General features: G+C 51.7%; 1 protein-coding gene and 1 long non-coding RNA gene across 3 annotated transcripts in view; one reads left to right on the forward strand and one right to left on the reverse strand.

Moving 5' to 3' along the window:
- LOC118146722 (uncharacterized) overlaps positions 1 to 13,925 on the forward strand; it is a 167,111-nt gene that overhangs the window by 127,711 nt on the left and 25,475 nt on the right. The window lies entirely within an intron of this gene.
- On the reverse strand, positions 7,929 to 8,892 carry DEFA4 (defensin alpha 4). The gene is made up of 2 exons (XM_002756775.5): positions 8,706 to 8,892; positions 7,929 to 8,138 (listed from the first exon to the last, which is right to left on the reverse strand). The coding sequence occupies exons 1-2, from the start codon at positions 8,875 to 8,877 to the stop codon at positions 8,017 to 8,019; spliced, it is 294 nt and encodes a 97-aa protein (XP_002756821.1). The 5' UTR covers positions 8,878 to 8,892; the 3' UTR covers positions 7,929 to 8,016.

Consider the following 13,925-nt stretch of genomic DNA (forward strand, 5'->3'; position numbering starts at 1 on the left):
GAAGGCTTATCAGGATCCTTATCTCAGCTTGTGAAGTCACCACAGGCACCGTGCCCAGGGACGGAATGCCTGGACGTAAACAACACTTCTAGATCAGCAGAACATTGAAGAGTGTCAGAGACAAGGGAACTTCTCGTGGTTCCTTTCCCTCTCTCTACTTACCTTCCTGCCTCAGCATCACATACATGCAAATACTGAAGCACAAGCTCTGTTTTAAAGAGCAGAGCCCATTACTCTGGCATCCAGCTTTCACTGATCATGCACAAAATCGAGGCAGGTATATCTCCCCCTTGTTAGCCATCAGGCTCCTACATCCCCGAGAGAAGTAACCGCATCTGACCCGCAGTCATGAGGGTCTCTGCTAACTGCCTTTCTTAAATTAACCCCACCCCACTCCCACATGGAAGCCCTAATAAGAACCGAGCACCTTGGAGATGCCACCAAGATGCAGTCGACTTAGGCCCAGGGCTGTCTCTCTTTCCTCAGTGGCTCCACCATGCCTCCCGCATCAGACGCGGACCTAGCAGAGCTCACACTGCCTTCCGGTAAAGAAGGACCTGCGCTTGCAGAGAATTGGGCCGGCAGCACTGCAGTAGCACCTGAGGAACAGCAGGTGGCACTCCCGCCCTTAAATAGTAATTTCCCACGCGGGATTTCAAATGCGAGCGCTGTAAAGTTTTGCTCAGCAAACGCAGTGTTTTCTTCTGCACCCAAAGTGTCAGTATTACAACAGTAGCTCAGGGGGCACTACTGACACTTTGAACACGCTGGCTGCGGCCCTGGAAGGCTGGTCGCCCCGTCTCTAACCAAGTGTGGTGATGTCATGACCTCCTGTGCTGGCCGCAGGGCTGAGGACCTGAGCCCGGGGGCCTCTGCTCTTTCTCTGGGGTGGCGCCGCTGCCGTCCGTGCCTCCTGCCCAGTCTGTGGTGGGGACTCCGCAGCCAGGGCGGGTCAGGTTCTCAGTCTGTGCTGAGGTCTCACCTGGGCTTTGCCTTCGTCTCCCCCAGGTGGCTCCCAAACTCTAAAACGTCAATCAGACCAGGATGAGTCTGTATCATCTGGTCCCTTTTGCTTTCTTTCTGGGCTGCACCAGAACCTTGGCAGAACTCTGTGGTTTAAGTACAAAATGGTGCTACATCTCAGTCTTTCAACACTTTCACTTCCACCGGCCCCCAGCCCAGTGTCCTGGACCTGCCGCTAGTGTCAACTCTGAGTGTAGACACAAGTTAAACTGTTCTTTCATGCACATGCAGTTAAACTTACAGACCCTCAACAAGAGCCTTGACGCCCTCAAACTGGGGTAAATATTCTGGGGAAGCTGTGGGTGGACGTGCGGGTGTGGGCATGAGAAGAGAGAGGCCTCCAGCAGCAGCAAGGGTATTCCCACACACGCTGAGGCTGTCTGGTAGCCCCAGCAGACACAGGGTGTGTGGACCTTGGACAGGCCCCTGGGACATGGTTTTGACCCGGTAGGGAAGGGCAGTCATGGCGCCCTCCAGACCTACTTACTCCCCAAAGGCAGCGCCTGTTAATGCTATCACCTGGCAGTTTGATATTTCAACATGTGAATTTCAGAGGGACAAAAATGTTCAGAGTACAGCACCATCCAAGACAGGAAGTGAAAGATACCAGGTTCCTAGGACCTGGGCCCAGCAAACGGCACGGTGCTAAGTCAGGTGTATTCTATTGGTGAAGACGTCACCTGACTTAGATTCAACAGGAAACAAGTAAACCTCCCTTTCTGTGGGAGGAGAGTCCAAGAACTGGGGCCATTTTAAAACAGCCCAAGAGAGTTATTCTTTCATAGATTTTTGGATAAAATCGCTGCAGGCAACAATGCCAGACACATAGACAGCTTGTGAGAGGCAGCTGGGAAGGTGGACAAAGGGCAGGGGACTCAAAGCTCCTGCCTGTCCCAGCTGGATCTGCAGGCCCAGGAGTCGCTGTGTGGCACAGGCAGCACCAGGACCCTCCCTGCAGGGAGGTGGACAGAGGGCTGAGGGGAGGGAAGGGCAGTGGAGGAACACAGCGTGCCTGTTACCATGGGGCAGGGCAGGGCCTGCGTGGGGGTGAGTTCTGAGGATTGTCCATCTCTCAGCTCCTCAGAGTGCACCGCCCTGTCCCTCCTCTCAGCCCTTTGTCCACCGTCCTGCAGGGAGGGTCCTGGAGCTGACTGTGCCACACAGCGACTCTTGGGCCTGCAGATCCAGCTGGGACAGCTTTGAGTCCCCTGCCCTTTGTCCACCCTTCCCAGCGCCTCTCACAAGCTGTACAGACATCATTGCCTGCAGCAATTTTACAAAGAACTGTGAAAGAATAACTCTCTTGGGCTGTTTTAAAATGTGGCCCTAATTCCTGGACTCTTCTCTCACAGAAAGGGAGGTTTACTCCTTTCTTGTTGAACCTGGGTTGAGTGAGATCTTCACCGATAGAATACACCTGACTTAGCACCGTGCCATTTGCTGGGCCCAGGTCCTAAGAACCTGGTATTTCACTTCCTCTGTCTTGGATGGTGCTGCCGTCTGGATATTTTTGTCCCTCTGAAATTACTGTGTTGGGATATTAAACCGCCAGGGGATAGCGTTAGCAGGTGGTGCCTTCGGGGAGCTGAGTAGGTCTGGAGGGCACCTCACAAGTAGGATTAGTGCCCTTATAGAAGAGGCCCCAGGGAGCTCCTTCATTCCTTCAGGCGAGGACACAGTGAGAAGGTGCCATCTAGGAACCAGAAAGCTGGTCCTCAGCAGACACCAAATCTGCTGCCATCTTGATTTCGACTTCTCAACTTCTAGAACACTGAGAAATACATCTGTTGTTCACAAGCAACTCAGTTTATGGTATTTTTTTTTTAAATAGCAGATGGACTAGGAGGGCTAGTCACTTTGGGGCCCAGACACAGTGCTTTGAGGAAGCCTCGGTGTCACACAGGAAGACGAACTGAGACCACTAGCAAGTGTGAGCTAGAGAACACAGAACAGCCAGCTTTCCGGGAAAAACCCAAACCCTGATTTTCAGTGTTTGTACATTTCTGTGGTTAAAATCCTCCTAGCTACGAATAGTTTAAAGAGTGTCACACAAACCTCCTCTCTCATGAGGCGGCATGATCTGGCCCCAGCACACCTTGAGGTCCCATCCCTCAGCCCTGTGAGAGCTCCCAGCCGAGCCAGCACTGCCTGCCACCTGTGCATGAGGGTCTCTGTCCTGAGGCCTTCAGATCGCAGCAGAACCTCTCCTCTGATGCCGGTGGAGATCAGGGCCTGCAGATCCAGCTGGGACAGCTTTGAGTCCCTTGCCCTTTGTCCACCCTTGCCCTTTGTCCACAATTGCCAATGTGTGAGTGAAGCCCTGATCATGTTGTTTCAATCCACTATGTTTGGTGTGTTTTTTCCCAGAGCAGTAGATGAACAGAGGGCATTTTCGCAGTCTTGGTGAGGAGTTAGACTTGTGCATTTGTGTATGTGTAAACTTCTGCTTCTGTAAAATACTAGTGAAGTAGGCTGGGATCCTCTCATCTTATTCCCACAGTGTCACAGAGCCCATGGTAGTGGGAGCATGAGACTGTGGACTGTTTGGAGTGACTGAAGAATGGGTACATTCTTAGTTTAAATTCTTCCTGCAGGTGGAGTCTCAACCTCTGCCCTCAGTGACAACTCAGAGGAGGGAGGGACTCGGCACTTGGCTGGAACAACAGGGAAAGAAATAGGGATTTTCTCCAGGAGATTAGCTACAAAGGTCACAGGGAGATGACCATGAATGACATGGGCTGTCACCTGGGGAGAGAGCCCAAAGCAAGATCAGGGGAAACAAAGGTGAAGACAGCAGTGTGACTCAGGCTTTGAGTCCTAGGATCAAGCATTTCGTAAAGCCAGAATTCCTAGGTATGGGAATGAAAATGTTGACCCAGCGCCGGGCAAGGTAGCTCAGCTTGTAATCCTAGCACTTTGGGAGGCTGAGGAAGAGTGGCTTAAGGCCAGAAGTTTGAGACCAGCTTGGGCAACATAGCAAGACCCCTGTCTCTAAAAGAAAAAAAAAAAAAAGTTGACTCAGCTTGACATGATTTCTAACGTTTTACTCCAAGACTTCACTAATGCCTGAAAATGATCAAAAATATCAAAGTGGGAGAACGTGAGGCAAGGATGGTGCAGGGCACAAGGACAGGAGATGACAGCACAGGACAGGTGTCCCGTGTACAGCCTGGGCATCGGACTCCCTGCTGATTCCCTTGCACAGCCCCTGGAAACAGCCTTATTGATGCTGGTCAGCAGGGAAGGAGGACGGCTACATGAGACGCTGAAAGGATAGCGGGTGAGGTTGTGACGGGAGCTTCGTAGCTGATGTTCATAGCTGGACAAGTGCCAGTGCTGGCAGGAGGTATGGGTGGTCATGGGGTGGGGTCACTGTCATCCAGGAGGACAAAGCACTGAGAGGTTGGGAGGGTGACCTGCCAGGTAACATTAGAGTGAAAGACCGTTTCCCATAATCTTAAGTTTCTTAATGAGTTGAATGGCTTTGAGCAGCAAAGGGAAAAAATACAGAGGTTTAGAAAAGAGAACAAGTAGTTATCTGATTTCTTACATTCTGGTTCTGCTTGGAAGAGGAGTTCAGGGTCTCAAACAGAGAAACAGAAAAGAAGAAAAAAAATGCCAATGTCTTGTATTAAAAGGAAATCACAAGACTTTTAAGAAATGTCAAGGAAGTATTTACTGAAGACTGTTGAAATAGACGTCAAAACGTTGCAACGGGCAAGCCGTTGGACTCCTCTGTCCCGAAGCCCAAGGCAGGAATACAGTGGCCCTGGGTGAAGCTAGTGGAAAGGTTCTGGCGGTTGGTGGTGGGGAAGTTGAGCAGTGTGATTGGGCCACCTGTGTTTGCTAATTAGTTAGGGGATAGACCCCTATCCTGCCGCAGAGCCAAGGCCGCCATCCCCTTGGGTAACTACGTTTATAGGGATGAGGCATCTGACTTACTCCTTGCTGTTCTGCCACTTGAGTTATTCAAAGGAGAAAATGTCCTGTACAACACTAGTAAACACAGAGTGCTTCCCAGCAAACAGTTCTGGGTCTCACTTGAGGCCGAGCAAGTTGCCCGGGTTGCTCGGAGACCCTCACACCTCTCCCTGAATTCTCTGTCCATAGAGTTTGCAGGTGTCATCGCCCACCCTAGACTGCAGTAGCAGAAGTCGCACGTGGTGGTCCCAGTGTGCCTTTATCCACCCAGCAGAGCAGGGATGCTCCATCCTCCTCTGCCCCTTTTCCTTGAGTTGATAGATGCTTCTCAGCAAATAGGCCCGAATTCTACTCCATCCTTTCCTGCTGCAGCAGCAGTTCCTCTTAATTCGGTGGAGGTTGGCCTCCTCCTGCCTAGCTCTTACACTGATTCTCTGATCTCTACCTAATGTTCGGCCTAATAATTCCTTTAATTTATTGAAAGTTTAAACATCTTTATGTTTCAGTTTAAGATTTACCATGAAATCTATCCTTGGCATTCCAAGATGGAATGGTCTTTTCTGTCTTTCAGAAGTCCTAATGCTTCATGGCGCCACGTGTTCCCCATCACAGCTCCTGTATTTTAGTCTTTTAAATTAGTTTTAATTAGTCTTTTTGAGGAATGCTGTCCCATGAACTAGACACATGGACTGCTTTACCTCTGTAGGGTTCAGTATTTTTTTTTTGTAAGCTATTTAGGAACAACAATGCAATTTTGTATCAATATAAATTTTAAGTAAAATTAATTTAGTTGAAATTAATTTCTTGATCTTGTGCCATGTATGAGATGGTCATCTGTGCACTGGGGGATGATGAGGACTAGAATATGCAGCTTCCCTCCCACTGTTTTGAGACAAATGTTCCAGAGAGTGAGTGAAATGCACAGAATGTGAGGTAGCTTAAAATTCTACAGTTAATAAAAAGAAGAGGGGGAGAGAGGTTTCCAGGGGGAACTAGTTGCAATTTAAAATTAAGAAATCAGAAAAGCTCTCAGTGACAAAGGGAAGTTCTAGCAGAGACCCCAGGACCTGGGGTGTAAGGCAGGTGGAGTTCTGGGTGACGTGCAGAAGCCGCGTGATGGAGTCTGCCCGGCCCAGTGGACAGTTAGGAGCAATATGCAGGACCTAGTCAGCAAGGACCACCTGACTTCAAGTCAGTGGCAGTCACAGGAACCGAAGGAAGACTGTCTGCCCTTCACATCCTGAAACCCCAAATATCACCTTCACCTTCTGTACAAGGGGAAGAGCTTGGACCATTTCTTTGCCAATCACAGACCCACTATGTCCTCCCTGGGACCTCTATTGGGTTCCCCAGCTGTGTGGTGTCTCAGTGGGCTGCCTGGACCCCTGAGCTGCCTCTTCAGACTGGCAGAGCTTCAGTCTGGGGCTGAGGCCTCCTCAGAATCTGCATGAGAACAGCTGCTTCCTTCTCCTGGACTCTGGGTATTGTGGTTGTTGGTGGTCACAGCTGTGTCTCCGTCCATCAGAATGGGGAAAATCCTACTGGAAGCACCGTTGCTGTCTTTGCAAACTGTGGTTTCTCTGTCACTCTTGGAAGTCTCGGGGGCATTCTGTGAATGACCCTCCAGATAAGACGAGCTATGGCTTGAACAGACAAGTTATTTTTTCCAGCATGTGTAGTGGATGCACAAACTGGAACTGCTGGATCTAAAATATAAGAAATCTGTGGCTCAAGATGGACTTGTCCCTGGGGCTGTGTGGCTTTGTCTTCATAGGCCATTGGCAAGCCAGCCTCAACTATTGTTAAAGGTACAGTGGGTTTCCAGGGGATGGACAGAGAGGAGAGACAGGAGGAAGGGTCACAACTCACCCCAGCAAGATGTCAGCCTGGCCCTCAGAGACACCGGGGTTAGGCAGTGACCCTGTCTCCTGGAGGGGAGGAGGAAGACAGGCTCAGGAAGGCGCACACCCCACATGTGCTGTGCCTGGTGGGGAGGCTGCAGGTGGGGGCAGGACAGCAGGGGGCGCTGTGGCCTTCCCGGCAAATGCCCTGAGCATCTCAGAGGGCGCTCCTGGTTCATTCCCTTTCCCCAGACCTGGTTTCCTGCTCACCCACTAATGTGCAGGACGTTTTGGGGTATCAGAGCCTCAGCACCCTGCAGCAGCAACAGGAACTGAAGGTTTTTGGTGAAGTGTTTTTTCTCTTCATTTTTTCCATTGCCCCTTTGAAGCTGTATTTACTAAGCAGAATCAGGTTCTCAGCGGCTTTAAGTCAAGCCAGGAGAGTGCGCGCTGCAAAGTGCAGTGGAACATTTGTGCCTGTGCGTTTTCTAGGAGTGGAGACGACTTTATGGGTGTGGAATCCAGGTTTTAGTAGACGTGGCTGGAAGGTGTGTTTAATGAGGACGTCCCAGTGTGGACCGCTGCTCTTTCTGTTAGGTGCATCCAACAGAATTTGCTAACAACCAATTCCCTTCTTAATTAAAGTTGTTTCAATGGATCTCATGTAACCCTATGTCTTAAAAGGCAAATGGGTGACCTGGGCATGTTCAATACAACTCCAGTATTTTGACCCAGAGGATGGTGGTTTCTCCCAAGAAGTAGTGATGTTTGTGAGTAGCTAAGCTGATTCTTTTGCCTAGCCTATGAGACTTGCCTTTGAGAGTGAATCTGTTCAAAATGAGGCAGAGTGAAAAGACAGAGCAGTGGATGGTGAGATCAGTGGCAGCATTTGTGCCTTCGTTTCGATTTGTGTCTGAAGCCATGGCTCCTCCTTAAAGATTCTAGAATTTGAAACTTCAATTTGTTCAAAATTCTTGACATGGGATTCTGGCAGGTGCTTTCCAGTGTCTTGATACAGACACATATCAAACTTTAAAGAGGTGTAAACAAAGACATCTTGTTACAAGGCATTTATTTAGGATCAAGAAAGATGTTAAGGAGAAAGTAGTTTAGGAGAAAAAACCATTTCCTGTAGCTCTCAAAGCAGTTGCTAATTCTGCAATCTTAGCTGCAGAAGAATGTGAAGCTTACACCACGGATGACACATGGCATTCTCTTGGACAGCAGGATATTAATCTGCAAGCGAGCAGCAGTATGCGAAGCCCACACCACCAACGATGCAGCTCCCAGCACGACGTTCTGCTGGCCGGCAGTACACTAACCTGCACGTGCAGGCCAAGCCCCTCGTTGAGCCTGGGGACACAGACAGAGCATCCGAAACTGAGCACCACGGTCGGCAGTGGGTGGTAAAGGGAATCTTGGGAAGTCACTTGCTGGCTGTTGGGGGATGTTGGCTGCATTACAGCCGGTAGCACAAACAACCTCAGCCAATAGGAGTAAATACACAGAGCAGTGCTGGTCATACAGGATTAAGGACTCGTCCTGCTTTGCTCTCATTTCTGTGCTTCTGCCCCACCACACACGCCTGAACACACTCTTAAGCTCACCTCCAGTTTTTAAAAGGTTCTCTACAGGCGGAATAACATAGTCTCCCTGTAATATCTACTTGTTTAGATCCAGAAAGAAAGAGTCAGTCTGTCTCTCCATATCTTAACCCTGGGGAATTTTATAGACATATCTTGGAATCAAGTCTTTGGAGAAAGAAAACTACTTAGATTTGTTTGGCTCTCCGTTCAGTTTGGAGATAAGAATGTCAAGGCCCATAGATGCTAAGTAAAGCCATCTCAGTGACATCCACCATGGAGACTCGATTCCAGAGCCCGTCTCCCATCCATCCCTCTAGACTCTGGCCTCACTCACCTGAAACCTGAAGAGCAGAGATTTTGTCACATGCAAAGGAAATAGATATGTCCTGGTCATCGACCCCAGGCTGCTCCTGGCCTGCAGCCTCATCACATCTTGCCTGGAGTGGCCCTGCCTGGGCCTGGAGGGCCACCAGGAGAATGGCAGTGAGGAGGGCGAGGGTCCTCATGGCTGGGGCAACCTGGAGGAGGGAGAGCAGGAGCAGATGTGTGGGGAGGGAGAAGCCAGCCTGGGTTTATAGCTCTGCAGGGAGAAGGCTCAGAGACAAGAAACCTTGGCATCCTGAGTGAGAGGAGATGTACATTTCGGTAGAGAGGGTGCGGGCTCCTATCAGCCTTGACATCCCTCCAATGCTCCTCTGGTCTCCCAGCTTTCTTCACATGAAGCTCTATGTTTAGTGTCTGTGCCAGGTTGAAGCTGATGGTGATGATGAGGACCCTGGCATATTTTTCCTGTCTTCCAGAAATATCTAGTATTTCCTGGTTAAATATTTAATATTCAAAAAAGAATAGAAACAGTGCTTTCATTTAATAATTTAAGAGAGCAGATGACTCTTATTTCCTGGTGATAGGCCCTACTGTTCTCTTGAGGTCTAAACACTGGTGCCAGACCTGAATTCCAGTGGGGCAGAGAGTCACTCATTGCAGACTTCAAGGTCATTATACCGTCATGAAGGGGTGACTGAGGTTATGGAGTGAGCAGGCTCCTGTAGGGGCCAGGGTGAAGAGAACAATGACCTTATCAGGCAACAGGTAAAGTGAGCTCAGTGAGACGGGTAAAGAGTTGTGTAAGGTTCATGACTTGCTATGTGCATACATGTGGTTCTTTCCCTCAGAAGATGTAGAAAAATCAGCTCACATGGATTGAAGACTAAACATAGACCTGAAACCATAAGACTATTAGAAGAGCATACCAAGCTTTGACACTGATGTGAGTAATGATTTCTTGGCTGTGACACCAAAGGTACAGGCAATAAATAAAAGGGAAAATCGACAAGAGAGGCTGCATTGAACGCTAAAGCATCTGCGTAGCAAAGGTAGCAACCAACACAGTGAAAGGCAACCCAGAAGATGTGAGAAAATGCAAACCCTCCGGGTAGACGGGGTAAATATCCGAATACATAAGGCAGTCAACTCGATAGCAAAAGTAAACAACATGACTGAAAAACAGGCCAAGGACCTGCAAAGGCTTCTCTCAAAATAAAAGAACGTTCTAAAGAGCTGTGAGCGTCCGTACTGGACATGTCAAGTAGGTCACGTGTGTTTGGAAGGAAACTTTTTGAGTTTATTACCTTAGCTGGTAGCCAGGGCCCCCAGCAGCCACCAGAGGCCCAGACAGAAGTTCACAGCAGGGAATTCACCTGCTGGGTCCCTCCGCGGTAGCCCCACAGTGAGAGGTCAGACTAGGGGCACAGCTTCAATGTTGAAATCTCAATGTGAAAGTTTAAATTTTGTGTCACTTATGGATCCTCAAGCCAGGCAGGGCAACCACAGAGGGCAGACAGCAGTCCTGTGTCCTGGGTCTCATGTAGCAGGAGCAACACTGCACAGGAAGGAGAGGACTTCCCTATTTAAGGGTCTTTTGGGATGAGGTGTCTTAATTTTTCAGGGTTATTTTCTATTGGGCACTTTCAATAACTGTTAACAAGGGCAGTTGAGAAATTTGGCAGAAAGCTTGAATCCAAGCAGGAGTCCTCAGAGGGATGAACCCCACATCTGCTTTGGTCAGCCCTGGCCAGGCGCAGGCAGGAACCAACTATGGATTCTCCATGACTCCTAAGACAATTGCCCCATGATGCCCATGCTGGTGGCTGGGATGAACTACCTGGATGGAGGGAATATTTAAAGCCACTAGGAGAGCCCAGCCTGCATATTTTTATATATACCTTGTGAGAGGACTAGGGTGAGAACACCACCCACACACAGGGGAGAGGAGACTGGGGTGAGAACACCACCCACACACAGGGGAGAGGAGACTGGGGTGAGAACACCAACACACAGGGGAGAGGAGACTAGGGTGAGAACACCACCCACACACAGGGGAGAGGAGACTGGGGTGAGAACACCCACACACAGGGGAGAGGAGACTGGGGTAAGAACACCCACACACAGGGGAGAGGAGACTGGGGTGAGAACACCCACACACAGGGGAGAGGAGACTAGGGTGAGAACACCCACACACAGGGGAGAGGAGACTGGGGTGAGAATGCCACCCACCCACAGGGTGAGAGGAGACTGGGGTGAGAACACCCACACACACACAGGGGAGGAGACTGGGGTGAGAACACCACCCACACAGAGGGGAGAGGAGACTAGGGTGAGAACACCACCCACACACAGGGGAGAGGAGACTAGGGTGAGAACACCCACACACAGGGGAGCGGAGACTGGGGTGAGAACACCCACACACAGGGGAGAGGAGACTAGGGTGAGAACACCCACACACAGGGGAGCGGAGACTGGGGTGAGAACACCCACACACAGGGGAGAGGAGACTAGGGTGAGAACACCCACACACAGGGGAGAGGAGACTAGGGTGAGAACACCATCCACACACAGGGGAGAAGAGACTAGGGTGAGAACACCCACACACACACAGGGGAGAGGAGACTGGGGTGAGAACACCCACACACAGGGGAGAGGAGACTAGGGTGAGAACACCACCCACACAGGGGAGAGGAGACTAGGGTGAGAACACTCACAGGGGAGAGGAGACTAGGGTGAGAACAACACCCACACACAGGGGAGAGGAGACTAGGGTAAGAACACCACCCACACAGAGGGGAGAGGAGACTGGGGTGAGAACACCCACACACAGGGGAGAGGAGACTAGGGTGAGAACACCCACACACAGGGGAGAGGAGACTGGGGTGAGAACACCCACACACAGGGGAGAGGAGACTGGGGTGAGAACACCCACACACAGGGGAGAGGAGACTGGGGTGAGAACACCACACACACAGGGGAGAGGAGACTAGGGTGAGAACACCCACACACAGGGGAGAGGAGACTGGGGTGAGAACACCCACACACAGGGGAGAGGAGACTAGGGTGAGAACACCCACACACAGGGGAGAGGAGACTAGGGTGAGAACACCACCCACACACAGGGGAGAGGAGACTAGGGTGAGAACACCACCCACACACAGGGGAGAGGAGACTAGGGTGAGAACACCCACACACAGGGGAGACAGGACTAGGGTGAGAACACCCACACACAGGGGAGAGGAGACTGGGGTGAGAACACCCACACACAGGGGAGAGGAGACTAGGGTGAGAACACCACCCACACACAGGGGAGAGGAGACTAGGGTGAGAACACCCACACACAGGGGAGAGGAGACTGGGGTGAGAACACCCACACACAGGGGAGACAGGACTAGGGTGAGAACACCACCCACACACAGGGGAGAGGAGACTAGGGTAAGAACACCACCCACACACAGGGGAGAGGAGACTAGGGTGAGAACACCCACACACAGGGGAGAGGAGACTAGGGTGAGAACACCCACACACAGGGGAGAGGAGACTAGGGTGAGAACACCCACACACAGGGGAGAGGAGACTAGGGTGAGAACACCCACACACAGGGGAGACAGGACTAGGGTGAGAACACCCACACACACACAGGGGAGAGGAGACTAGGGTAAGAACACCACCCACACACAGGGGAGAGGAGACTAGGGTAAGAACACCACCCACACACAGGGGAGAGGAGACTAGGGTGAGAACACCCACACACAGGGGAGACAGGACTAGGGTGAGAACACCAACACACAGGGGAGAGGAGACTGGGGTGAGAACACCAACACACAGGGGAGACAGGACTAGGGTGAGAACACCCACACACAGGGGAGAGGAGACTGGGGTGAGAACACCCACACACAGGGGAGAGGAGACTGGGGTGAGAACACCACCCACACAGGGGAGAGGAGACTGGGGTGAGAACACCCACACACAGGGGAGAGGAGACTAGGGTGAGAACACCCACACACAGGGGAGAGGAGACTAGGGTAAGAACACCACCCACACACAGGGGAGAGGAGACTAGGGTAAGAACACCACCCACACACAGGGGAGAGGAGACTAGGGTGAGAACACCCACACACAGGGGAGACAGGACTAGGGTGAGAACACCAACACACAGGGGAGAGGAGACTGGGGTGAGAACACCAACACACAGGGGAGACAGGACTAGGGTGAGAACACCCACACACAGGGGAGAGGAGACTGGGGTGAGAACACCCACACACAGGGGAGAGGAGACTGGGGTGAGAACACCCACACACAGGGGAGAGGAGACTGGGGTGAGAACACCACACACACAGGGGAGAGGAGACTGGGGTGAGAACACCCACACACAGGGTGAGAGGAGACTGGGGTGAGAACACCCACACACAGGGTGAGAGGAGACTGGGGTGAGAACACCCACACACACACAGGGGAGAGGAGACTGGGGTGAGAACACCCACACACAGGGGAGAGGAGACTGGGGTGAGAACACCCACACACAGGGGAGAGGAGACTAGGGTAAGAACACCACCCACTCACAGGGGAGAGGAGACTAGGGTGAGAACACCCACACACAGGGGAGAGGAGACTAGGGTAAGAACACCCACACACAGGGGAGAGGAGACTAGGGTGAGAACACCCACACACAGGGGAGAGGAGACTGGGGTGAGAACACCCACACACAGGGGAGAGGAGACTAGGGTAAGAACACCACCCACTCACAGGGGAGAGGAGACTAGGGTGAGAACACCCACACACAGGGGAGAGGAGACTGGGGTGAGAACACCCACACACAGGGGAGAGGGGACTGGGGTGAGAACACCCACACACAGGGGAGAGGAGACTGGGGTGAGAACACCCACACACAGGGTGAGAGGAGACTGGGGTGAGAACACCCACACACACACAGGGGAGAGGAGACTGGGGTGAGAACACCCACACACAGGGGAGAGGAGACTGGGGTGAGAACACCCACACACAGGGGAGAGGAGACTAGGGTAAGAACACCACCCACTCACAGGGGAGAGGAGACTAGGGTGAGAACACCCACACACAGGGGAGACAGGACTAGGGTGAGAACACCCACACACAGGGGAGAGGAGACTGGGGTGAGAACACCCACACACAGGGGAGAGGAGACTGGGGTGAGAACACCCACACACAGGGGAGAGGAGACTAGGGTAAGAACACCACCCACTCACAGGGG

This window comes from Callithrix jacchus, chromosome 13 (assembly GCF_049354715.1).
Source record: "Callithrix jacchus isolate 240 chromosome 13, calJac240_pri, whole genome shotgun sequence".
Lineage (NCBI taxonomy): Eukaryota > Metazoa > Chordata > Mammalia > Primates > Cebidae > Callithrix > Callithrix jacchus.

What these genes read in the sequence shown, in the direction of transcription:
- DEFA4 (XM_002756775.5), bottom strand. Translation starts at nt 8,877, where the DNA reads ATGAGGACCCTCGCCCTCCTCACTGCCATTCTCCTGGTGGCCCTCCAG. An exon ending in CTCTGCTCTTCAGGTTTCAG is followed by an intron (nt 8,139 to 8,705) that starts GTGAGTGAGGCC and finishes CTGTGTCCCCAG; the next exon opens with GCTCAACGAGGGGCTTGGCC.